The sequence below is a fragment of the Numenius arquata genome, chromosome 5, assembly GCF_964106895.1.
Source record: "Numenius arquata chromosome 5, bNumArq3.hap1.1, whole genome shotgun sequence".
Lineage (NCBI taxonomy): Eukaryota > Metazoa > Chordata > Aves > Charadriiformes > Scolopacidae > Numenius > Numenius arquata.
In genome coordinates this window covers 34,053,138-34,079,668 of record NC_133580.1, presented here as the reverse complement: position 1 = coordinate 34,079,668, position 26,531 = coordinate 34,053,138, and the positions used below count along the sequence as shown (strand labels likewise).

Genomic DNA, 26,531 nt, shown 5'->3' with positions numbered 1-26,531 from the left:
TCCCTTTCTGTCTTACCAAGTGATAAATTTATTTCACTTGCACAGAAACCACCTGTCAGCTTGGGGTTTCAGTAGTACCACACCCATTTTCCATATGTTGGTAGGTGTTTCCCTGCTAAGTCCTAAGCATGCTTTACTATTAATACAAGCCTAATGTTTGAAATAGCCTTTTTTTTTTTTTTTTTTTAAAATGATGGACACACGAAGGACAAAGATTTAGAAGGATGAATTAAATTACTCTTGATCCATACTTCTCTGAAAATCTGTGCCCATGCTCTTGGATAATGTGAAAAATGGCTTTTTTCACATTATAGGTGCCAAGTAGATAGGTGAGGGGGAAAGCCAGCTGAGAATTTCTGATTACTATGTTCCAGAATAGCTTACAAAAAAGTTGCGAAATTCATACTGATAGAGAAGCTGGTGGAAGGCAATGGTTGTGAGGATGTCAGTTCCTGCTGCCTTACTGTGTAGGGCTGTGAGATGTACTGCTTAACTTCCAAAGAAGCATTATCCCCTTCAAAAATATTGGGGGAGACAGAAATAAATACTGTAGGAGAAAGAGGCATTGAAAACCCAACATTTCCTAAAATGGGAAAGTGCCAGGAGGAAAAGGCAGCAGTGCGAATGGCAGCTGCCCAGGAATTAACAGAGGCAGTAGAAGGTTTGATGTCCCAGGTGCTGGAGGAGCTTCAGCTAGCGTTTGCATCTTGGGGGCACATGGAGTCACAAGCTGCCACAGGAAGGCGGTCTGCACTCGTTCCTGGCTCTTAGAGCTGCTCACTCAAACTGTGAGGAAAAATGGACCATTTGGAGATGTCAAAACGCTCTTGGGTTTTGTTCATCTTGGGAATTATCTGACGTCGTCAGTCTGAAGGCATCTTCATCTTACAGAAGAGCCTGCAAATGAGTGAAGAAGTGACATACCTAGCGCGCCTGCTAGCCCAATTTCTGAGTGGATAGGAAGCATTTCATGATTTGTTTGAAATTCCAACAGCTTCCAAGGTGCCAGAGGCTTGACCAAAGGTTATCTGACAGGTTTCACTGCTGGTCTGCCCCTTAAACCTGCCCTAGGCTCACCTCAGGTTTTGTGTGCCAAGTCATTTGAGAAGTTGGTAGTGCAAAACTAGCAAATGGGAGAGACCTAAGCATGGTTACAACAGAGGTGGGATCATCATCTTTTTCTCAATATCCAAGGTTTCTCGAATATCCAAGGTTTTGCTCTATCTGAGCTTGCTCAAAAAGGCCAGAACCAGCAGTCTGACAGGTAAAACTCTTTTGGCAGTTGAGATAAAATTGATAAAATTTGATAAAATCAGTCAGATATTGAAGAAAAAGAAAGACTATATCCATTTCAGGGCATGTTTGGACTTCAGTCATTAATTCTGCTGTTTGTTTGCAGTCTGTAAGCATAAAGTTTTCTTTAAAGTAAAATTGTCAGTGCTTCACAGGCCAAACAAAATTTGGTTTCGTAGGTCATAGGCCTGACAAAATTTTAAACAATCAAAAATCCTTCCTTTTGAGTCTGATTGATTTCATAGTTGAAATCTAGCTTAGGAAATGATTGGAAGGAAGACATAATCTTATGCAAATGTGTACATCAGTATGCTATTAATAGCAGAAACTTATTTGGAATACAGTTTGTCACTCTAATAGCACTCATCCTTCTAATGAATATTGTATATAACACCAAGTTGTTTCCATAGCAAAGCTGACATGCCACAGGATTTTGTTTGTGTCTGGGGAAGGTGTAATCTGCTGTTTTGTGGCATGGCGTGAATATTACCAGTGAATTTATTTATTAAGATGTCTGACTACATTTGGTCAGACAGCATCTTTTAGTTTATTAGCTGGAATCTTCTGTTGTTGGATCTTCCTATCAGAGAATAGTCATATTTTCAAAAGTAGCATGGTTTCTTTTCTTGCTTTTGGTTTAGGGGTTGGGTTTTTTGGGGGTTTTTTTTTAGGTTTTTTGTTTTGGTTTCTTTTTTGAGATTGTGCAGAGATTTAAAAAGTGTCGGAGGATTTTTGTTAGAACTGAAGTATGGCCTCCGTAGATCTCTGCTTCACGACTTGGCAAGAAAAAGGTGTGGAGGAGAAAGATGGTCTAAAATGAATGGCTGAGATAGTGAACCTGGAGATGCTTCAAGCACGGGGTTTCTCTGTACAGAAATCAATCTTGATCCAAGTGATCTCGCAGTGATAGCACCTTTGGAGCTGAGCTATCCTGATCTGCACTCATGAGGTACCCACAAACACTACTACACTAATTATCCACTGTGACAGTAACAGAGGTTTTATCCCTCTCTGGAATAAAATCCTGGTATTACAGGATTCCTCAGTGGTTTGGTAGAGGAAATGAGGAATGGCTGCCTCACACTTTCTTTTGAGGCATGGGTAAGAAGTTTGATAAGCAGGATAAAAGCCTGACTTGTCAAACTAATGAAAAAAGTCTGATCTTTGGTTCATTGGGTGCACAAAGAATTGAAGATGGGAGACACGTGGGGTGACACCATGCAGCAGTGGCATCTCCCTGGACAGAGGTTTCCAAATAATGCATTTGCTATCAGCCTCTCTTGTCTATATTGTTGATTTTTTTTTTTCAGTTGTTGAAATAAGTCAAATTACGTCTGTTACTGTGTGTTAAGTGTACAGGCTAGAATTTATAATGGTTCTCACTTCATTTTTGTTGAGCTATGATGTTCTGTTCACCCACCAGAGGGAGAAGCTTTTTACAAGATTATATTCAATTTAAAAAAAAAAAAAAAATTGCCCACAACATCCCAGCTACATTGCAGTTATTTGATAGCTAACTATCACCCTACGCTTAGGTAGCATTGCTCACCCCTAAGGAACCCCAAAGCGTTTTCCAGTCTTGGTACCATGTGGAAGCACACATTGCACATACAGGAATGGCTTTCACCCACCACTGCCATGCAGTCACTTCTTGGGTGAAACGTAACAGCTGCTTGTCAGCACGCTGTAACACTCCATGGCATCTTGAAAGGAAGTGAATAGTACCGTGGCAAATTGAAACTGCTGGGACAATTTAAGAAAGTATAATTACCCAATAAATGCAGTTACACAAACTGGAGTTTGGCCAGGAGACGAACTGTTCTTGCGGAAAGCGCAGCAGGATCCATGGTGGTCAGAAGCGGTCAGGACTTCCAACGTTACGTTTCTCATGCGAAATTGCTTCCGCTTCCCTGGCATCTTCAAAACGCTGTGGTTGGAGGGGGAGCTGCTGGTGCAGTGGAGACCATTGAGGCTGGGAGCCAGGCACAGCACTGCCAGCACCACGTCCTGCCTTCTCATGCAGGAGCTGGGCAGGCAGCATCCTGCTTCGCTTGTGGAGGTCTGGTGGGATCGCGGGGGTCCCGTGGTGAGCTGGTGCAGCTGGTGGCCAGAAAAGCTGGTTTGCTGCTTGGAGAGGAGGGTTTCATTGCAACTGATGATCTTCATTCCTCCTGGGCTTGGCAGCTGAGTTACAAGGATGGGGTTGGGGAAGGTTTGCGATAGAAGTGTCCAAAGCTTGCTGTTTTAAGAGACCTGTTACCTACATGTGCCAATGTCCTTATTCCCAAGGTCTCTCTCAGCCTGATACCACTGGGATATATAATCCCTTTCCAGTAGAGCTGCTTGGGAATGTCAGCATATTCTGCAATACCCACAACTGTCAGTTGCCTAATCCTGAGCCAGCACATGTGTTAAGCACATGCTCCCTTCAGCGGAGGGAACACACTTGGAAGCTGACTGTAAGCATAGAAAAATTGCTCCCCAGACAACCTTGTTTGAAAAATTCTGCTATTTCCTTGCAGTTGTTTTCATGTGTTTGATAGACTTGCATTTACCATCTCTGGAGTTATCCTTAGCATGCTGTCTTGCTGCATTTTTTTTCTATTTCCCATTCCCTCGATAATATTAGAACTTTAAAAGCAGAAGAAAATAAAAGCCTGCTCCTAGGTGTGATTTGACATCCTGTCCTGTGTATACCGACGGTTTAGATCTTTGTCTCCTTCCTTGCGACTTATTCGGTAGAGGTTTACTAAGGCAAATGGGTAAAAAAGGGTAAAAATCCAGAACACACCAGACTGTGGAGTTTGGCCATAAAGTCAAACAATATGGAGCTGGGGAGAGGCAAGGAGAGAGGCACCGAGATCTCATGTTATCGCAAAATGCTTGTCCTGCCAGTAGTGCCTTACTTAAGATCCATAAAGGGATGGACTGTCACACTTTCTGTCCTTGTCACCTTTGTTTTTTCTGTGTTTTGTTTGTAACTAGCCCAGCTCCTATCTCAGTTCTGTTGACCTTACAGGCCACGCTTAATGGGCAAGTTAAGTTGATGGCCCATCGGCTTTGGAAATACTTTTGCATGGAAAAGGCAACTGAACTATTCTGTCAGCATCACCTTGTTCATAAAGTTCTGCAATTCTGTTTTTAGGGCCCTCTCATCCCTTTGTAGAACAGGAAATTAAAGGAAGGAGTAATTATTATAGGGGTTCAAGGAGCTACAGGCCTGTTGAGGATCTTCGTCTGAACTTGGGGAGGAAACTGGAGTAGAGCTACAAGTTGTTAAGGCAAATCCTTTCATTGTTGGTAAGGCCTCTGCTAGAAACAGTCCCAAAATATAAACAGTTCCAGTATTTCTCACTGAAAAAGATTGTTAAGGATGGCTCCTCCACGATGCAGTCACCATTCATAAAAACAGAAAGCCTTGTCCATAAAAGTGGTATGATTGACAGGTTAAAACACAAAAGCTTCCTGATCCTGGTGTATGGACTGTTATTCTTATTAATTTTTCATCTAATCTAAATGATTATATCGTCATGTGACAGCAAACCACAAGAATTTATTCTTACAAGTTAAGTAATGTGAAGTCACTTAGCCAAGCAAAACCCATTGTGAAACCAGAGTAATTTATAAATGTCAACCTTAATTTGATGGTAGTATGAAATTGTAACTCCTGCAGACATGGTGAAAAAATTAATATGTTTTTAAAGCTTGAATGTTTATATTTAAGAAGGGGCAGTTCATAGTAATGATGCAGAAATGTACCACCTACATTTTGGAGGCAGAATGGCTTGGTGTACCTCACTACAGGATCTGCTAAACAGAAACTCAGCTTTCTGTTACAAATATGACCTTTGACAATTTTCCTATGTTTTGATGTTGCTAAATTTATGTGCTATTGCCGTGTAGTTAAACTAATTGCATACATAAATCAGATAGATGCATGTTCCTTTCTCTACTCATTTAAACAGAGGTGAAGAGACTATTTGTCTCTGTGGTTATTTCACACCCATCCAGTGGAAACATTCACCAACTTTCAAAATTAGATGCTTGTTGCCTTTGATTTGGTAAAAAGCAACTAGCCTGTTGTCACGGACTGACTTGCCAGATCCATTCCCCTTCATTCACTACCACCAGCTTAAAGCAGTGATGTGTCCTGTTCAGATGTACAGGTATAGAACATGCAAGATTGATGCCTAATATTTGTTGAACAATCGAATAGTCAGTATTCCTCTGGTAAATGCATTCTTATCACTATTCAATGTTAAACATCAGCTCCATGAAACTGGCAGATAATCTGAGTGTGGGACAGACTGGACGTTATGCTCTCTGCAGGCAGAGTCAAGCTGTCAAGGTCAGAACAGGAGCAAAAAGCGAGGGACATGAAATGTTATCTGCGGAAAACTACCAAATGGGTTTCTAAACTGTCACTCCAGAGAAATTAAACACTATTGTACAGGTCTTCGTTTTCTCTTTCTCCTCAAGACACGTTTTCGGTAAAAGTGATGCCAGTTGTGCCAAATTTGTGACGCTCCGTGATGTAACAAATCACAAGGAGACAGGCTGAGTGAGCCAAAACCACCATACTCATTTTAATTAAGATGCTTTACAGCTAATTTAGCCGGAGCCTTTCCAGTTGAAAGGCTGGTTGCTAGCACAGGAACTAGCCCCTCGAGTTGCAAGGGTTGTTGAAATTGGGCCAGGGTGGCACCTGTTGTGATTTTCCACGGGTGCATACCAGCCTTCGCCGGCGTTTAAAGACATGATAATGGTTTAATCCTTCCTGTTCTGCCTTTAATCAGCAGCAGGGGTTTAGCTCTGACTGCTCTTCCAAGATTTCGTAGGAAACAAAAGGAGAACTGCTGAACACAGGGATTTGGGTTCTTTTTTTTTGTGGTTTTTGGTTTTTTTCCTCCCCGCTTGCTTGTCCTGTAGCTTTCTCCATTGAACTTGTGCGATTTCATGCAGGCCTGGGAGTGGATGGGGTGTTATATACGGCTAATGTAACGAGCTGACAGCCAAGCTTTTCAGACACGTTGCTTCATCCGGCCATCTGTTTGGTTTGGAGGGAAGGAACAGGAAGATTTCTTACTGTACAGATATATTAAGAAAAGTCAGAAAATTGGACATATGAAGCTTTATATTTTCCATTTATAATACAGTAGTTTGATAGCAGCGTATAAATCACTGAGTTAGAACACTTTAAAATGAAGTTCTGGCACTCCCACCGCTTAAAGTAGCATTGTTATTTATAGATATTACATGAAGTCTGATGTTATGTTTAAGTGAGCGTTAAACAGTTCAGGTTGTTGTATTGTTGCTACGCACCAGAGAACCTCTGTCAAAGTGACTTTGGCACCGCCGCGTATCCGCCTTTCTCCCTTTGTCTTCCAAGCCTTTCGCCAGTGTTTGCAGTTATCCATGTGCTCAGCGATGGAACAGCCTATTGTTAGTCTAACAAGGGCAAAGTCACACTGGGATTTTTGAAAAAGAAAAAAAGCCAGTTCTTTACTTTGCCTAAAACTTTGTTAAATATTAAACTAGCCATTCCAAGGAGTTTAGGGAAAGTAAACACTGAGGGTTTGCTAAACTTAAACCTAATAAAGTAGAAAGTTAATAGTCGGGTACAGAGTGTTTTCTGTGTTAGAAAAGCCAGCTATGATAATACACAAGTGCAAATCAACAGTGCTTTAGAAGGTTTCGTTAAAGAGAGTGAAGGTAAAACGAAGTCTGCAAAACTCTGAAATTTGGCCACAGAGTGACTTGTGGAGGACCCAAACCTCTCTGGCACTCAGGGTAGAATAGCTCCTGATGGGGCATATAATTCTTTTTATAATTCGTTTTTATAATTTTTTCTTTTATTTATTTATTGTATTTACTTATTAGAATTTGTAATTCTTCAGAGCACCTGTGAAAGTTGCTGTGCTCTGTCCCATTTCAAATAACAAAGGTGACACCCAGAAAATATGTGGTGAGATTGTGTCATGAGACAGCTGGAGTGGTTTCCTTTCCCATCCCCATGCAGTCATCGTTTGCAATTAAAAATGTGCGTGCACTTGGGTATCGCGCACCTCCCCAGCACTCTTTGAGAACAGAGCTGCTAATGGGATCCAAAATCATATACATAAAATGTAAACAGCAAAGTATAAAGCAGAAACCACAGGAGGGCTCAGATTGATTGCCAAGAGTTGAGGGGTCTTTGCTTAGATTGAGTGTAATAATTTGTACCTACCTTGTTACTAGTGGTATGCCCTGGTAAAAGCTTCTCATTGCAAGAAAAAACACCTGAACAAGTTTTCTGGGCCTGATGTTTTTCTGATATTCTTAAATCATGTGGTTTTGTTTCAATCTGAAAGGTTTCCAAGGCAATAGGGAAGAGAAAGTAGCGGAGGAGAATGCAGGAACTCTGAGAGTTCTCTGAAGTGTCCCCTTCCTCTCTGCTTGCAGAAAAAACATCTTGTCCAGTACCAGGAGTATTAAACTTGCTGTTTAAGTAGAAGGAATAGTTGGGAAACATCAAAGTTCAAACTAAACAAGAAAACAGACCTAATATTTGAAATCTGTAGCTTCAAGTGGTGGAATATTGTTGGGAAAAAGTACTGAGAATTCATATAGGTTTTAATTAGGCAACTGACATTGGGGTTTTTTAAATAAAAAAAACAAAACAAACCAACAAAAATACTACCACCAACGAAAAATGCTCTGTGGGTTGCAGTGAAAGTAATGAACCTTTGCTAAAATTACTGGAGTGTTAAAGGAATGTTTGTGGCCTATGGAAAGACAAAAGTGGGCAAAAAAAGCTGTCCTTTGGCTGGTGTTCAGATGGGAATAAGGAAGATAAGACTGATGCAAATCAAGTGGTGAGAAGCGGGGAATGATCAACGGTGAAAAAAAGTCTGGCAGAATAATTGTAGAAAGTTTACAAAGAAACAAGTATTTATAATAAATGTGAAATAGCTATTACTGTACTTTACTGGTGTATTTTGTTTAATAAGAGCATGGATCTAAAGGCAATGCAAGCAGACTGACTCCTGTTCTTTAGGATGAGAAATCTGAACTGAAATAAACTTGAGCCCACTTCAGAACAGGAATAGAGGGGAATAATGCTGTGCAATGTTTTAACGTGAGTACCAGCCAAGAGAACAATATCTCCTTGAGAGAATGCTGTGGGGACACATTGTGAGTGTGGACAGGGAGCTTCCTGGCTTTACACTGTCCTCAAGAGATGGAAGAAGAGAGAGTATTTAATAAAATGCTTTAAGGTCTTGCTTTTCAATGATTTTTGAGCGGAAGGCAACCTTCTCTGTCTTAGTTCTCAACTCGATATTGTTCCTGTTATAGTAGACCAAATAGTGACATAAATTTCCAAATGACAGTTGAAAAGTCTTTTAGAACTTAGTTTTTGTCCAGTATCCAAAAATATTCTGGCAAATATAGAAGTATCTGAAGGCTTAGAGCTTAATTGTTACTGCCCTTATTTTGTTTGCATTGTGGCTGTGATCCCGTGGGAGTCCTGCATCTGCTGGAGATCTGGGCGTTGAACTTGAGTTCACCACTTCCAATGAAGCGGTCCATCTGTCTTTGCTGGTCCTCAACACTAAATTCTCAGCTTGTTTTTGCTTAGGCCACAGCTCTTGCTTAACAGAGTACAAATTTGTTTCATTTATAATATGGTTTGCTTAAAAGAGAATTTTTGTTTTAACGTTGGGTCATTAATAGACCAAAGTTATTTTCCAAACTGATGGGCTATCTCCTTCTCTCCTTTTTTAGTGCTTTGAATAAATCAGAAATGACTGATTTGTCTAGCAGCTCTGAGAGAAAGTTTATGTAGACAAATCCTGCTCCTGGCCAGTAGTAACTTTAAAGTTGAGTAGTGTTCAGAAAAGCATCATTCATAAAACCAGCATGAATGAAAGCTGTAATGAGACCAAAGCAAAAGGAATAATTGTGGTATTTGTACTTTTTTTTTTTTTCCCCTTTAAGCAAGCAGAAGGACTTCTTAAAACTATATAGTGCAAACAAGAGCTAGCTGATGTGTCTGAATGGGCTTTAGTATTTAGTAGATAACTCAAACAGAAATTAGCAATATACTAGAAGCTGCACTGCAGTTTGATTTATGGCAAAAGCAGTCTTCAAATAGATTTGTTTTTAGCGTGTATTTTTGTCTTCTCATGAAATGGGACCTGAAAATTAGAAGGCCATGTGTGATGACAGAGGAGGAAGGTGCTATTAATCAAAACCACTTTTGTTCATGTCTTCAAAGCCTTTCTGACACCTTTTCCATTTTTATCTGTTCCTACATTTTCAGTTTAGCTGCCATTTATAATATTAAATGAACTACAGTAGCAGAGTGACTTGATCGAGTGCTTTTATTCCTAAATACTTTGTACTCAGCAATGCTGAATGTTTCTAGAATCAACATGTTATTTTTCAAGAGACTTCAAATGAATTAATTATACATTAAATATAAACAATAGTCTTACATTTAAAAACAAAACACAACAAAACCCACTGATGAACTGGTATAATTTTTGCTAATTCAGATACTGAAAATGATCCAAAAACATGTCAGTCTTGAAATGACCTGATTCAAGAAAATTTAATGTACGAGCCAGTTACACAAAAAAGGTGTATGACTATATTGCTTCTTTATACAGAGAAAGAGTAAGCAAAAGTAGATATTGAGCCCGTATCAGTGGATTAATACCAAGCATAATTACAATGCAAAAGTATTGGTGTTAAAAAGATTTCTCTTCCAGCTGTGTTGTCTTAGCTTACAAACATGTGTGTGAATGGGCTGAATAGGTGGAGGGGAGGATGTTAATTAAAGTTCACTGGATTGGTTTGATTAACTTGTGTGGTGTGTGGCTATCTCACTTCTGTTAATAGTAGAGGATTGCCATTTGTGTTGAATTTTATGTGCATTTACTGTCACTTAAATTTCTCTTCTCTGTAAATTAGTATGCCACTTTCATTTGAGCAGGGAATGCAGTATTTTACTTGAAACATATTTGCAACTTTTCTGTAGGGCGGAGGCTGATCAGCATTACATTAAGGGAGATAATGATAAATCTTTTTTCATCTTTTCCCTGGAAGATGGTCTGAAAGGTGGGAGAGGAAGACTTAGCACAAAGATTAACAACTCCACAAATTAGTTTTTTTGCAAAGCTACATACCGATGCCCTGACCTTGTGTTGGAGAGCTGAATCACTGCAACAGAAGCATCATCCTGCACTGTTTGATGACTCTGTCATTCCTTGGTTGTTTCTCTCCGAGCTTCCACCCAGATCTTAGTTTCATATTTTAATTTACAAGGTTTAGTACGGCCGCACTAAAGCCAGGACACTGAGTAAACACTTATGCTTTCTCTTGCTGGTGGTTACAAACAGAAGTCTATGGAAATGTGGGGTTTTTATAGTGTACTTGAAAAAGAAAAAGAATTCTCCACTTGACAGAAATAACTGCTCCCATAAACTCGTGTTGCTGTAGCTTGTACGTTACCAAGGTACATATATCAATAGAGGAGAAATAAAAGGAGAGGACTGTTTGTTTCTTCATTACCCTTGGCAACAGTATCGTCTGTGCCTTTCATTTTTGTAAATGCATTTTTCGTACTCCATAAAAGCTTATGTCTATTCTATGACTCTGAAAACCTGAGCACAAATGGAAGTGTGTGCATGTATACATTTCTGAAAACGTCAGGTTTTTATTTGTGTCTTAACTTTTATAAAGAGGATGTCAATGTGGCCTTTGGAGTGCTTCAGATTGACAGTATCGAGTGAGCTAGACAAGTGTTTAAATTTGATTTAAAAATATGCTTTCCTTACACAGTACTGTATTTTAAGTCCCTGGACATGTTGTATTGAATGTGTATTCTTGTTTAATCTATCAGTAATGATGTATGATCTATTGCACTCACTGTAAAATGTTTTGAGGAGGCATGTCATATTCTCCTGTCTCTGTTCATACACTGATATTTTTGGCTTCAGCTTTTGTATCTAAAGCAAAATAATGCCTTCACAGGTTGTATATTCTTTCACATAACTTCTTTAGTATGTTGAAATTTGTCCACTGCTTCTATAAGTTAGCAAAAAACATTCTGTGTTATTTCACAGACAGTTCAGAAAGTAGGTGGACTTAATTGGAGGGGGAGGAGGGGAAAAGAAGTGCTTTTTAGTTTGTTCCTTTAAGTAGGCAGGTATACACTGGACAAAAATGTTAGGCAAATGTTGCTGGTTGCTTGTATTTCAAGCTAATTTACTTGGTACTGAAAGACAGTCTTCTAAATGCTTTTGGTGCTGTTTCCCCAGCTCCTGCCGGTGGATGGACATCGAACAATATTAAACCACCTGGAACAACTGCCCCAACTGAAAAATCTGCGACAGCACCTCAGCTAAATGAGCAAGACACATTGGTTCAGAGGGCAGAGCATATTCCTGCAGGAAAGCGTACTCCCATGTGCGCGCATTGCAATCAAGTCATTAGGTTTGTATCTATTCATTGGGATTACTCTTTGCTGGGTAAAAAAACTGGCTGGACGGGTGAGCCCAAAGAGTTGTGGTGAATGGAGTTAAATCCAGTTGGCGGCTGGTCACAAGTGGTGTTTCCCAGGGCTCAGTGTTGGGGCCAGTTCTGTTTAATATCTATATCAGCAACCTGGATGAAGGGATCGAGTGCACCCTCAGTAAGTTTTTGGATGACACCAAGTAGGATGGGAGTGTTGATCTGCTTGAGGGTAGAAAGGCTCTACAGAGGGATCAGGAAAGGCTGGATCAATGGTATGAGGTTCAACAAGGCCAAGTGCCGGGTCCTGCACTTGGGTCACAACAACCCCATGCAGCGCTACAGGCTTGGGGAAGAGTGGCTGGAGAGCTGCCTGGTGGAAAAGGACCTGGGGGCATTGGTTGACAGCTGCTGAATATGAGCCAGCAGCATGTCCAGGTGGCCAAAAAGGCCAACAGCATCCTGGTTTGTGTCAGAAGTAGTGTGACCAGCAGGACCAGGGAAGCAACCACCTCCCTGTACTCAGCACTGGTGAAGCCCCATCTCGAGTACTGTGTTTTTGTGCCCCTCACTACAAGAAAGACATTGAGGTGATGGAGGGTGTCCAGAGAAGGGCAATGAAGCTGGTGAGGGGTCTAGAGCACAAGTTTTATGAGGAGTGGCTGAGGGAAATGGGGTCTTTTGCCTGGAGAAAAGGAGGCTGAATGGAGACCTTGTCGCTCTCTACAACTACCTGAAAGGAGGTTGTAGCGAGGTGGGGATCGGTCTCTTCTCCCAAGTAACAAGAGAATAGGACAAGAGGAAATGGCCTCAAGTTGCACCAGGGGAAGTTTAGGTTGGATGTTAGGAAAAATTCTTACCCTGAAAGGATTGTCAAACATTGGAACAGACTGCCCAGGGAAGTGATTGAGTCACCATCCCTAGAGGTACCCAAGACAAATAGACATGCCACTTAGGGACAGGGTTTAGTGGTGGACTTGGCTGTGTTAGGTTAATGGTTGGACTTGATGATCCTAAAGGTCTTTTCCAAACTATATGGTTCTAAGAGAATGCAGGAAACTTCAGTGCCTTTACAGCATCTGTAGTTTAGGAGGGTTCACTGATGTTCCGTTCCGTGGGATCTTGCAGCACAGTCTGCAGATTTCTCCTGAGCAGCCAGCCTCTCCTCTTGGCCCTTAAATAACTTGCTGATACTCCCTGCTTTCCAGCTTTGATCACCATTAAAGAGGAGATGAGGTCCAGCCCTGTAAGTAGGTTGGAGTTCCCCCAACCTTTGCTCCTTAGGGGATGCATGAGGAGAAACTCTGGAGCCCTACTTCACAGTACTTAAGCCATTGTCACCTATTGTAAGTGACACCTCATCATGACTAGTAACTGATACCCATGTCTAACTTCTTTGTAATTTGCTGGTGGTGTTTTAATCCTTACATTTCTTCATATGTTAAATGCCATCTCAATTATTAAAAGCAAGCATTGTTTCATTTGAGGATGAGTTGACATGCATTAATCAATGCCAAATATGCCTCATGTTCACAGCATACAGTGGATTTGAAAGATTGCAATGGCATTGTGAATTCAAGTTTTAGCATAATTACAGTTCATGCCCTTAGCGGTAGCATTACCTATGAAAAGGTAGGAGGAGGATCAGGTGACATTGTATTGTACATCTGTTTTGAAGCCAAAATGCGTTGTGGGGTTGGTTACTTTACACTCAGGCATAGAATAACCATGGCTGGTTGAGCCAAAACCATTTCTTAGAGACGTCTTATAACTTTTTAATATATCTTTAATTATTCATACAGTAATTGCCTGAAGACTCAATTTTGTTCCAAAGCTTCATTAAGTAAACTTGTCTTTCCATGTCTAAAAGAATCAAAGCTGGAGGCAAACTAAATTTCTCGTGGTCTACTTGCTGTGACAGTCTGACAAACTTCTGACATTTCCTGATGAAGACTTCTGGTTCCCAGGCAGTCTTACCAAGTGCTGCAGTGCAGAGTTGGCTCTTCCTTTGAAGTCCAAATGTGTTTTCCCTGGATCTCCATTGAGAATGTGCTCTTTGGCATGTCTGCTTGTGAACGATGATTTGGCTTTGTCACCTTTTCATACAACTTAATTGTTTTTAAAGGCAAAAGGGAAAAAGTACCAGCAGTGCTTTCCTTCAACATCTCCCATACAGAAATTGTATGTTGTGGCATTTTCAAGTGAGGAGTAAAAGAAACAGAGTGTAGACTGCTGTATGGTTAACTGTAAAGTGATTGGCCTGCTTAGAAGATGTAGAAATCCTTTTGATCTTTCTACCACCAAATTTCAGTTCTGGCTTGCTATCATAATAAAAGCCATATGAGAAGCTAGATTATTGGCATACTAATACATCATGACCATACTGATGAAGTTGTATTTAGTTGCAAGTGTAAAGATAGTGAAATTACAATTTTATTCCCTGTACATTATTTACTTCTTCCAGTTTGCCCCAGTATCATTGCTACATGCAGAACCCAGGTGTTTTAGGTGGCTACCAAATTTATGTACCTGGTGATCCTTTGGGGCAAAAGATTCTGTAAATATTCTTGTAAATACATCAGAGTCCCATAAAAAAAATTACTATTTGTCCCCATCTGTGAGTTTGGTTCACGTGGTCTAGATGGTGATGCCAGAAGTTTGTTCAGCAGTGCACCTCAGATAGAGGTGCATTCATAGCCAATTGTTGCCAGTTGGATCATCCCATATCTTTGGATGGAAGGAACATGGGTTTTTAGCACCACCTTGAAAAATATGTTCTAGTTGACAGAGGCATGAGGGATGTTTTATTGTCTTTTGACTTTTAATGGGGAAGGAACAATGAAGCCATCTGCATCCATCCTCCTGGCATTTCATGCCCTAGCTACTTCCCATCAGGTTGTGTGAGTGTGGGCATGCAGCCCCCTTACTCAAATAGGGGCTTTAAACTACTTTTCAAATGAACACAGCAAATAAATACCTTTCATTACTGGAAGCTATCATTTTGTTCACAAAAATATGCAGAAACCAGGAATACCTCCAGGTTCTGAATATCATGTTTTAATGTATTTTACGTGGCAGGTGTTTATTTTTTTTTTTTTATTTCTTTCATGTGTTTTGGGGCAGCTTTTAAGTTGCTGGTATCATTAAGCTGCAGCGTCAGCCTGACATGTTTAAACTACAGCCTGATTAAAAGTAAAATTGTATTTAGAAAGCGTTCTTCTGGACACGTGTGTGCAGGGAGCCAGCCCGCTAATGGAACACCTCAGAGACATTGTGCAGGGCACAGCCACAGCTGCCTGGGGACTTTGGGAAAGAAACTCTGTAGATGCACTCTCAGGCCGTTCCCCATCCGCCTGGGCTCCTGCTCGCTGTCCTGAATGTCCTCAACATGTCAGAGCTGTAAACTCTGGAGAGCTAAATGCAGCAGATGTTGTAAAAATTTCTTCCCCTCCCATCACTAGCATACTTGCTTTCCATTGAAGAGCTAGCTGAGCCTATCGTTTCAGTGCAGATGGCCAGAAACTCAATCCTACCTGGAGCCGGGAGAGCCTCTTTGGTGTCAGGCCCGTGTTAATGAATCTGTTAAATTAGCCTGCGCTGACACGGCGCACTGAGAGCACTTTGTTGTACATAAGGGCTTGTATTGTTTGATCAGTACATAACTGAAACGGCATTGATGTAAAAAGGTGCTTGTAGGGCGGCGGGAGGGTATCGGGTTAGGTCAGTGTTTGCACTGCTCAGGCATCCGCTGGGAGCTGGGGCCAGAGAGCTGTGCTCGACCCCAGCTCCTTCCTTAAAGGGCTACGAGCTGCTCTCCAGAAGCCCTTTTTCACTGCTTGCTTTCTGATAGTCAGAGGTAAATAGAAGAAACTGTTGCAGATTAAATGTGCTCATCACCGCAGAAGGCATTTGAGTTATCCTAAATCTGAGTCCCTTATTTTTGACTTCTTATCCTCTTGAAAGTACGTATCATCTCCAGAGAAAATGTAGAAGAGAAATGAAAATAATTACCCCCTACTGTCAATGACCTCTGCCTGCTTATATCCCCGTCTTCCAGTCAGTATAACCCTGGAAGCAAGTTTTAAGTTTTTTGGTTTTTGTTTTTCTTCTCTGTTGCTTTGTTCATATGAGAATCTTATCTTACACAAAAACGTTCTTGTAGCTTACTCGATTTTATAAAAAAAAAAAACCATTTAGCAACAGAGTGGGGATATTAGTACCTTACACATTTTTTTTGCAGTGAAGTATTAGATTAGAAAAAATTTATGCATTACTGAAGAATGGCATCTCTGTTGGTATTTCAAAAACAGGAAATCTGGTGAGGAAGATGAACTTGAACCACAAAGTTCACCTGAAATCTGTATTGTGGAAGGTTGAGTGTTGTTGGGACCTAGGATGCACCTCATTAAAGTAAATAAGTTCATTAAAGAAATTAGCTTGCTGAATATGTTTTCAGATGAATACAGATACAATGGCATATGCCTGGGATTTATGTTACAAACTGAGAAGTTTTTGTTGACTGAGAAATAGACAGTTTTTTCATCTTGTCTACTAACCTTGTTGCGTTAGACAGACAAATGCTATAAAAGCATCATTATTGTGTGTTTGCAAATAGTAGAGGAGGCTCTATATTTGGAGAAAAATGGTCATATTTTAACTAACTTCTGTAGGGGGGTAAAAACCCCAAACAAACCAACAAAAAACCCCAACCCAACAACTGGGATGAGTTATCCTGTAACAAACTTGTTGGATAAGGACAGCGATTGAATTTTTGTCTCAGAAGAAACTGGTTGTATCGACTTCTAATGGAGTCAAGACTACTTCAACATTTGTGGCCTTGATATACAAATGCCCGTTGAAAGAGAGCTGATCATATCACTGAGTGAAGTGTCACTTTGCAATAGATGGAAATAGTTGGGAACATAGGGAACGTCCTTCTTTTTCTTTTTTTCTCTAGCAACCTCTTCAGAACTGTATTTAATGTAGTTCTAAAATAAGATTTCTGAAATGCAGTGAAGAGAAATAGTCTTTATTGTGGTCAGGTGTTTCTGGGGTGTAGTTCAATGGGAATAGATCTAGTCAACACTTGATGCTTTCTTGAGCCTGTAGGAGGAAATGGGGATGGAGCAGCAGTATAAGTTTGTGAACAGTGTAAGAATGGCACAGATGTATTGCAGGTTAAGCTTATTAACAGCTTTTGCAGGGGCCAACACAGTGGCATTTGCTGACAAAGTCTCTTCTTTCTAACCAGAGGACCCTTTTTGGTGGCTTTGGGGAAGTCATGGCATCCGGAGGAGTTTAATTGTGCTCATTGCAAAGCCTCCATGGCTTACATTGGATTTGTGGAAGAGAAAGGGGCACTGTATTGTGAGGTCTGCTATGAGAAGTTCTTCGCCCCTGAGTGTTCAAAGTGCCAAAGGAAGATACTAGGGGTAAGTGACCAGAAAGTGGCTTTTTTTTCAGTGTGAACAATAACCACAGGGTTCAGTGGTTCTCTGCAATGAAATTCCTTTTTATCTGGCCTAGTCTGCATTCCTCCAAACATACCTTTTTAGCTCCCATCACATACAGAATATGTCTTTGGCTCTTCTTATGTTGAGCCTTTTCAGTCTCTTTGAGAAAAGGTGTTATAGTCTCCTTGGCTCTGCCAAGTTAATCTCCTGTTTTTATGAAGCTGTTCTGTAGCTGTTGTGATTGCTATATTTTCTTGAGCAAACTGCTATTAATTTGCAGGTTTTTACAAAATGGAGGGGGGTGGGACGAGATGGGAGAAGGGGGAATCAGTAATCTTCCTTAACTGAGCTGAGAGCTGGGTAACATGCCGGTTGGCTAGATGTGAAGTACTGAAATATTCCCAATGGTGATCTAGATAGAAAGATGCATTATCCTACTCGGCACTACTATTGCTAATTTGAGCCTGCCAGCTGATTGTCCGCCGCTTACTGCAGACAGCAATATGTCTGGGCTCTTGTGTAACTGGGGTCATACAGGGCTCTGGCAGCATGATTCTCAAGTCATATTTGGCACTATAGCGTCTTCCAAAACAACACAGAGCAGTCATAATTTTCTATGTGATGTCTTCTGATTAACTATTCACAGACTTGAGGAGACATTAGAGATGCTGCTTTTCTTATTTCAGGGGGCTGGTATGGGTGAGATCGTAATGAAAATGGAAAAGGTGAAAAAATCAGTTGTTAAATCTGTCCAACTCTACGTTGAACCTTCCAAAATATGAAAGGTTGCTTATGACAAATAAGGAGATGTATCATAAGTAAAGCACCTCATTAAATTTAACATCAGCAGAGATTGCATGCACAACCCATTTTCAAAGTAGCAGTAGGAAACAAAGTATTCCTGAAGCGAATCAAGTGTGGAGGCATGGTCACCACAATCTAGTCATCACATCAAAATAATGTGTTAATAACACTTTTTCTAATCCCCACAGGAAGTAATAAATGCTTTGAAACAAACTTGGCACGTTTCCTGCTTTGTGTGTGTGGCCTGTCATAACCCCATCCGCAATAATGTCTTCCACTTAGAAGACGGCGATCCCTACTGTGAGACGGGTAAGAAGCAACACAACCGAAGTTTACTGCAGCTGTGCAGGAAAGCAGAGCTTAATAAGGTTGGAAAAAACAATAGTTCCTTTTTCTTAAACTTCACTTCAGAAGAAGTGTCCCAGCAAACTCAGGTAACTGTGATATTTCAATTCAAAGCAGCGGCAAATGCTGTAGACACTGAGTTTGCAGCAGGAGAAGTTGGTAAGAATTCCTTCATCAGCTTCGGCAGGAGCAGGGTTCTTGTCACTGGTTTTACTTGTACCTGTTAAGCCCTCAGCAGTAGGTATCAGTGATACAGCAGCGTTACTTTTAGGGTGACTTTCTGGTTGGCTTTAAAATAATCTGGAGTCTATGTAAATCTGTTTATTTATTAAACAAGCAAATGCCAGTGGAGTAATGCGTTTTACTCTGAATAGCCTTGTTCACAGCTGGGAGGGCCTTCCAAGAGTAAGCAGCCTGCCCAGGAAGTTTTTTTTCAGGATCAGGGATAACATCTGTTGAACATAAGCTTGGGATAAAAAACCAGGCTGTTAGGGGGAAAACAGAGTGATACGATTATAGCACTTGAAAGCCTGATGAGCAATATTACATGAAAGATGCGGCTTAGAAGTTCAGAGGGATTCTGGTTTGGTTTTTAGCACTTCCAGCTAATCATATCTTTTTTTATTAATATGAGCAGTTTTATTTAGGTTGGTTCCCTAATTTCCTTTGACTTCTGGGCTAGGAGAGAAATAGATAGTATTTGGAAAACAATTCCACAAAAATGGAAAAGAAACATGATTGCATCAAAATTGCCTGTTTTCACACTGCACACTGTTGACATCCGTGTTAGAACCATCATTTGGACCTTTTCTGTGTTTTTCCTTCTACTGTAAGAAGCACTGTAGTTTAACTAGAAGTGGAAGTGAATTGACCAGGAAGAGGTTTAGCATAAAATCCTAGTGACCTGTTTGGAGCTAATATTTCCTTCTGGGTTGATCCTGCAGTTGTTCGCAGCAGGTGCGATGGAGAGTGCCAGGTACTGAAAGGATAAGGAAAGCAGGCAAAATGAATCCAAAATGTCTCTGTCAGAGTGGCTTTAATGAGGTGTTGGCAGACACAAAAGGATGCAGTAGGTTATTGCTAACTCAGTGACACAAGTAGGGTAACGTGTTGCTCCTATTGAATTTGTGGAGCAGCAGAGGAAATGGGTATACGAGCAGCATCCTCCAGTGTGACAGCACGGTGAAATTTCATCCTGAAGCAATCTGAAGCCCCTAATCTTGCAACCATTTGATGATTCAAAAATAGTACTGGAGGAATCGATAACTCCCCTTTGGGTGGAAAGCTTGTGACCGGGTTTGTTCTGCTAGTATTGAATTCTTGTTCCTGCCACCAAATGACCCGTATGTTGTGTGGTGCATTGATTTGTGCTACTGTTACAACTCCTGTGCACAAATGCACACTTTTCTATACTGTGGGCAGGAAACACTGGGATAAAACGTCAGGAATACTACACTTCTCGCGAAGTTTATTTCTGAGATAGAAAGTTGCTAGCACAAGTTAATGTAGACACATTCTGTGAGGTGTTACTGGCAGTGATACGTTGTAATGGCTCTGGCTCGCTCAGTAGATGTTAATTTGACATATACTCATTCTTCAAAGGCTTTCAGTCCAGCTGGAGTTAAGAGTCTATGACTAATTTTAAAGAAATAAGGAGTAAATGTCATTGCCAACTTTCCTTATTCCTAAGGCAAAGGAGGGTTCTAATTTTAAATCTGCATTTGAAATTATAACAGCATCAGCTATTAGTATTAAGGGGGTTTAATCTGCAAAACATTCTGGGTTTGGATTTCAATGCTAAAATTAAAATAAAAATGCAAATATCTACAATTTTGAACTTTTTGAAGAGCAGAGTTAGTAACCTAGTTTTTAAAATCCTGTGTGCAGTAAGCATTGATATATGACTATGAGAAGTCTGCCTTGGAAGGATTCTTTGGTATCACAATTCAAGCACGCAAAAGCAAGAGAAAGCTGATGCCCTTCATTCTGCCTTATCATTGTCCTTTCTTCAGAAGAAAAGCCAATAAACTTATCAACACAAACCACAGGCCAACTTTCAAAAGGCTTTAACTGCTGGCACCAGGAAAATATCAGTAAAAGATTCTGTAGGAACACGAATGCAAAGAGCTGAAACAGCACGGTCATGAGACCATGTCCTTCAGGGGTTTTGCACAGAGGTGTTCTACCATTTGACATTTTTATTGTCTGTCTTCTGCTTAAACGCTTGCAAATTCATGCTAGTAGCATGGATTAATGAAGGCGAACAGTGGAGCTGTTTCTTGCCACTGGCAGCCATCATGGGCTTTGCTTTTCCAGAGCACTTACGTTCCCTATTCTGCTGAGATGCCTCCTATGATGATGCTTTTTTGAGCTCATCACACAAAAGACTGTCTTACTAAGCTGAAACAGTACTCTTCCCTCGTGCTTGACACGTGTGATAAGCCTCCGTTGGCTCTGCTGCAGCAAGCACTAGAGCTTCAGCTCTAGTAGAGAAAAATATCTCCTTATACCCCACTTGCAACTCCTTATAAGGCTCCTTGAAAACAACCCCTGACATCTAATTTCCCTGTCAGAGCCAGAGTGTTACTATTAAGAATGGAGTCCAAAGCTTCATTATGGTTGTCACTCTGTAAGTGACGTGATGTTGTATGACGTTATGTATTTGGCATGACAGCATGCTGATCCCAAATTCTCTCCTGTTGTAGCACTAATGCTGTTGTCTTCCGTGCAGGAATAAAACATTTCCTCCTCAGAATGGGGTGTTTGAGAGTTGAAATAAGTGGAAAAGGCCAGACAACTTGGGGTGAAATATAGGTCTGTGCGGGTGGGCAATGGAGGACTGTGGTGACTCGTAGCCCCCTCACTGCACGGGGAAGCGAGTGTCACACACTGAGACCGTGGGGCTGGGGGTGGGTGTCAGTGCCTCCCACCCAACTTTATGCATGTATTTTATTCTGCTAGTCTGCCCTGCTCTTTTTCAAGCCCTGCACTCGGTGCAGAATATGAATGGTTCAGTGCCCTCGGTTTTGGTCCCTGCTCTCTGAGACAGCTGGAGGAGCTTTTCTCTGCTGACTCCAGGGGAGCCTCCAGAGGCACAAAGTCAATCCAGTACCAAAAAATGAATGGTGCAAATACCATTCAGTAATAGCAGTCACTAATAACCACCCTAATACCCTACTGATATTTTTTTGTTAAACGCAATAAATATACTGGCTAAAGCCTCTGGTTTGTTTTTGGGGTTTTTGTTTGCTTGTTTGTTGGTTGGTTGGTTTGTTTTGTTTTTTTTTTTGTGGTGTGTAGTTTTTTGGGTTGGTTGTGTTTTGGGTTTTTTTTTGTTTGGTTGGTTGGTTGGTTGAAAGAGCCATGTAATAAACTCCAGTGACTAGAAAACTATTCTGACTTGATCCAAATTGCTAAACTCCATTTAGGACAGAGGTGTAATGATTGCATGATTTTATGTAGTGCAGTCTGGGGCAAATATTGTGCCAGAATGTAAGCAAGGAGTTAGTTACTCACTGAGGAGGTCTATTGTGTGAATAGCCAGGGTATGGTTTCAGGGCAGAGCGAGAGAGAAGGTAAGGAGCCTGTGGAGCCCAGACAGGTGCTCTGCGAGGAGTGCATTTCCCCCCTGTGTGCACTATTGATCTCAAGGAAATGAAACACCAGGAAGGTGGAAGTATTGCTCACTTGAAAGGATAAGGAAGGGGATGAAAACTGAATTAGCAAGGAAAGGAGAGCATCCGTGTCTTTCTGTCTAGGAGCTCTTTATTCAGCGTACCCAGTATTATAAAACTCAACAAGCGCAAACCCACTGCCGTTGAAAGAAAAGCACAAAGGTCTCGAAGGGTCAGTCTCACTTTTCTGCATATGCTTCACCTTTAAAATCTGTTTGTGTTTGTTTGCAGATTACTATGCCCTCTTTGGTACTATGTGCCATGGCTGTGAATTCCCCATTGAAGCTGGAGACAGGTTTCTTGAAGCCCTGGGCCACACTTGGCATGACACTTGCTTTGTATGCTCAGTAAGTAAAGCTAGCCTAGATTTTAACCAAACCTATGGCAGCAGCGCTTGTGCTAACCTGACTGATATGGGAGTTAACAGCTGAAACTCTTTTAGTTCTCCAAGCCCAAACAAAAAGCACTTTCCCAGTTAGTTTTGAAGGTGTGTTGCTATTGTGAGCCTTTGGCACTAGTCCAGAGAAGTTGGCCTGGATTGCAGCCATGTGTCTGAGCATTTAACCCTTGACGTTTACTTCCTCGGAGCAAGAGTTGAAGGCCATACAGGAACGGGCTGTGCTTCTTAAGTAGCAGGAGTGCTTTTGACATAAAGACACTGTAGCCAAAGTATCACCTGCAAATATTTTATGACAAAAGAAAAAAGTTCCAGTCCTCATGATGTGGTATTTTTTTAAAATGATGAACCTAACTCTGCTGCCAGTTAAGAACCTGTTGACTTAATGAAAGGAAGGTTATGCTTACATCAGCCATAAGTATTACATCTTTAAGAGTATTCCTGAGAAAAAGGTAGTAATTTTTATTCTTTGAATATATTTGTGCATAGTACAGTGCCATGATTTTGCATTCTGATTAACCAATGGTGTCATTAATCTATCTGAATTGGATGATGTTTTCTCTTTTATCCCATTTCAGGTATGTAGTGACAGTTTGGAGGGTCAGACTTTCTTCTCCAAGAAGGACAAGCCACTCTGCAAGAAACACGCTCACTCTATCAACATCTGATACTTGGAGCTCATCTTGTGTAACAAATGTACTGAGCAAAAAGAGAAGTTAAAATGTCCATGTCCAATAATTGATTAAAATTATTTATATATGTTTTTCTAAAAACGGAAGAGAAATGTGGAAACTTGGGGGTGTTGTACACTAATTTTTGGAACATTTATCAGTTAGGGTTTTGCTTTATAAAAAGATAGGAAAAGGGAGTTGCACCAAAGACAAACAATTAGAGTGCCTTTACCTCTATACTTGGCACATTATTGTATTGGTTTCATGATTTTATGGCCACATTTATATCTGCTTCAGTATGAGAAGAGAAAATTCTATAAAAATAATTACCTGATATTAGAAGTCTTGGTTTTGCTGCTATTCAACAAATAAAAGGAGATTGGCTTCAGTGATCCAGATCACTTTAATGTGCTGGTGTTTTTTAAAGTGTGTCTAGAAGTATTGCAGCTAAACTCCATTAAAAAGGAACTCAAAGCAAAGATAAGATTTCATGGAATATATAGTTCAACAATTGCTATTTTCATCTGATACTCATATACATGAGGCCTCCTGCACAATTACACATACTTGTGCCTTTGCAGTTAAATCTCTGATGAGTCTGCAAAGGATAGAGATTTTTACAAAGCAGTTAAGTGGAGTGGTGGCTGTGCTGGTGAACAAGAATAGTTTAGAAGATGCCACTTAAAAGAAAACATAAATGGGATACTCTTCCTTAATTCATGTACTACCAGAACACTAGCCCCAAAAAACCTGCTAGTGAAGGTGTGTTTGACAGGATGGAAATGTCAGATCAGATCTTAAAAATAAGGGAGAAGGTTACACTCTTACATTTGCAGTTCAGGTTTTTAGATGGATTTAAGTGCCTTTGAAAGGGGAAATTGCACCGAATGTGCAGACAACAGTGTTTTATATGCAGAATGTGAGACTCTGGTGTCGAATGAGAGAAACTGCTGAAGTGCAGCTGAGGACATTGCTTCTCTCTCAGTACTTTCTTTACCATGTATCTCATGAATATGTATATTGGTGGTGTGCCAGGTAGTGTACCGAAAACTTAATTTCTTGCTCAGCTGTTATGATTTTTATTAGTTTAGGTTTTATTTCGCTCTTTTCTTCCAGATGTCAGGAATATATTGTTGAATAATATAATATTGAGTTGGGCAGCTCGGTATCTCTCAGTTCTTGCAAGGGAGTGGAGAGACAATGCTGTCGTTATGCATTTACCACAAGCCAGGAGATGTAGCCACTTCTGTGGCTTGATATGAATTTCGCCTCCATACAGAGAGTCGGTACAAGATCTGTGCACCAGCTAAGTCCCACTTAACTTCAAATTAGGGCTTAAGTGGTATGGAGCAATTGTAGGCAGATAGGGAAGAGGTGGTGACCCTCTGCACGGGGTGAACTTCGCTTCAGCAGAGTTGCACAACAAAGAAGGAGGCCCTCTCTGGGCCGGATCGGATTCCTGAAGGAAACTGAATTTACATGCTATTTAATTCAACTGGGATGTCAGAGCTGAATCATTAGTCTTTAGTGCTCTTTCCAGTAGACATTAAAAGTAACTATTTACTGGTTTTGTTGTGGTGGTTTTTTGTTGTTGTTTTTTTTTTTTTCCCAATGATACAAAGGACGGGTTTATACATAAAACCATGGGGAAAATCACAAGAAATTGCCATGGCTGAGTAAAGCGATTGTAATAAGGAACGTCAACAAAAGAGGGGGAAAGAAATTTCTGTACTGAAATACGAAGGTATTTGGCTTTCTTATCAATTCAGCAAGACAGGTTCACATTGTGGGACTGTTTCACTTTATTTCCTGGAGTTGTTTTTCTTCAATACTACCACGTTTCTTTTTTAACTTCTGGTGGTACAGAAGAAATGGCATAACGCTGTTTAAAATGTTTACAGTCTTGTAGATGTACCCTTTTGTGAGTTTGGCTGCAAATCAAAAGGGTAGAAGCAGACTGGACAAGATACAGCAAGATATGAGCCAGGTTGCTTTTGAAATTAGATGGAATGTGGAGAATTGAGACCTAGAGACTAGGTTTCAGTGGAGCTATATTGCACACGCGTGAGGAAAGAGAATGGGAAAGCACAGGATAAGGTATTTGGTAATTTCTGCAATTGAAACTTTGCTATTTTAAAGTAGGATAGAAACCTTTCAGTTTGTCAGTGTCCTTAAAAACAATTTGTTTTTTTTTTTTTTTTTTTTTAGTTTTTTAATTTTAATTGGAATGATATATATATACACTTAATCCATATGCTCTAGGGTTTGAAATTTTGCAGTCGTTAATGAATTTGAGGACAAAAGCCTGGAAGGCTCCAATAGTACTGCTTCATTTAGCTGCTTGGGCTTTTGATTTCTGCTTTTATGTATTTGTTTAAAATTTAAAAGGAAGCATAGAGTCGCTAATACATAATGAATATTTAATGGCTCTACCAAATTATATAAATCAACTAAAAGGAACATAATTTTTATCGTTATTTTAATAAGTGAGATTTTAGTAGAGCACTTTATAATAATGCCATGTATCTCACTGAATATTTATTGCCTTTTTTTGTTTAGGACTATTTCATACTGATATCTTTGTATTTTGTTTTATTGTAAGCCTGCATATTTACCTCTAGAATCCTTTGGGGTGTGAGTGTGTGTATGTGTATGTGTTTATATATACTTCTCTATACATGCACACATATGTGTACATTGAAACAGACCTATATATGCACATATACATATGTATATTTGACTGCAGACTTGACATAGCAAAAATCAGCCCTGTTGCCATCATCATTTGGGGATTTCATGAGATTCCCAACTACTTTTCATATAACACATGTATAACATTCATGATTTGAGGGAATGTTAGAAAGTCAGGAGAGTCCTGTTAGTAACCTAACTACTGTAGTTTTTTGCATGCATTTTCAGTCAGTAATTATTTTTCTTCCAAAACTGCCTGTAAGAGAATCAGCTTTAACTCTGTTTGAAGGTAGTAAGTCTTTACAAGTGGATAATTGAATCATGATGACAGTTTCAGTATATTGTAACTAGGTAATTCAGAATTATGTGTAAATATAAATGCTTAATATAACAATGCAATAAACTTAAAAGCAAAAGTTGAATTGTGTTTCAGTGTGTTCATCTGTTCAGTTGTGTACCTGTTTCTTCATGGAGTTACTCGTGTGGTCTAGCCATATGAGTGGCTTTGCAATGAGTAAGAAGGGGAACTACATCAGTTCACGGATTGTTTGAATTTCCTTTCTTTAGATTGTTTTACACTAAACAACCAGCTGTTAAGTCCTGGTGATTTCCTTACTTGTGTTTAGTGGTCTTTGGCATCAAGTTTTGGCTGTTCACATTTGCAAATTTAATTATAATCAAAAACCGAAACAAACAAACCCAGCAC

The 26,531-nt window shown here is 40.2% G+C and overlaps 1 protein-coding gene across 2 annotated transcripts in view; it reads left to right on the top strand.

The window, feature by feature from the left end:
• PDLIM5 (PDZ and LIM domain 5) overlaps positions 1 to 26,245 on the top strand; it is a 133,258-nt gene extending 107,013 nt beyond the window's left edge. For both annotated transcript variants that reach the window (XM_074147846.1, XM_074147845.1), the window contains exons 17-21: positions 11,598 to 11,772; positions 17,042 to 17,222; positions 18,236 to 18,356; positions 22,298 to 22,413; positions 23,042 to 26,245. In XM_074147846.1, the coding sequence (XP_074003947.1) occupies positions 11,598 to 11,772; positions 17,042 to 17,222; positions 18,236 to 18,356; positions 22,298 to 22,413; positions 23,042 to 23,131 (683 nt within the window). In that variant the 3' untranslated portion in view covers positions 23,132 to 26,245. The remainder of the gene's footprint in view (positions 1 to 11,597; positions 11,773 to 17,041; positions 17,223 to 18,235; positions 18,357 to 22,297; positions 22,414 to 23,041) is intronic.
• The last annotated feature ends 286 nt before the right edge of the window (positions 26,246 to 26,531 follow it).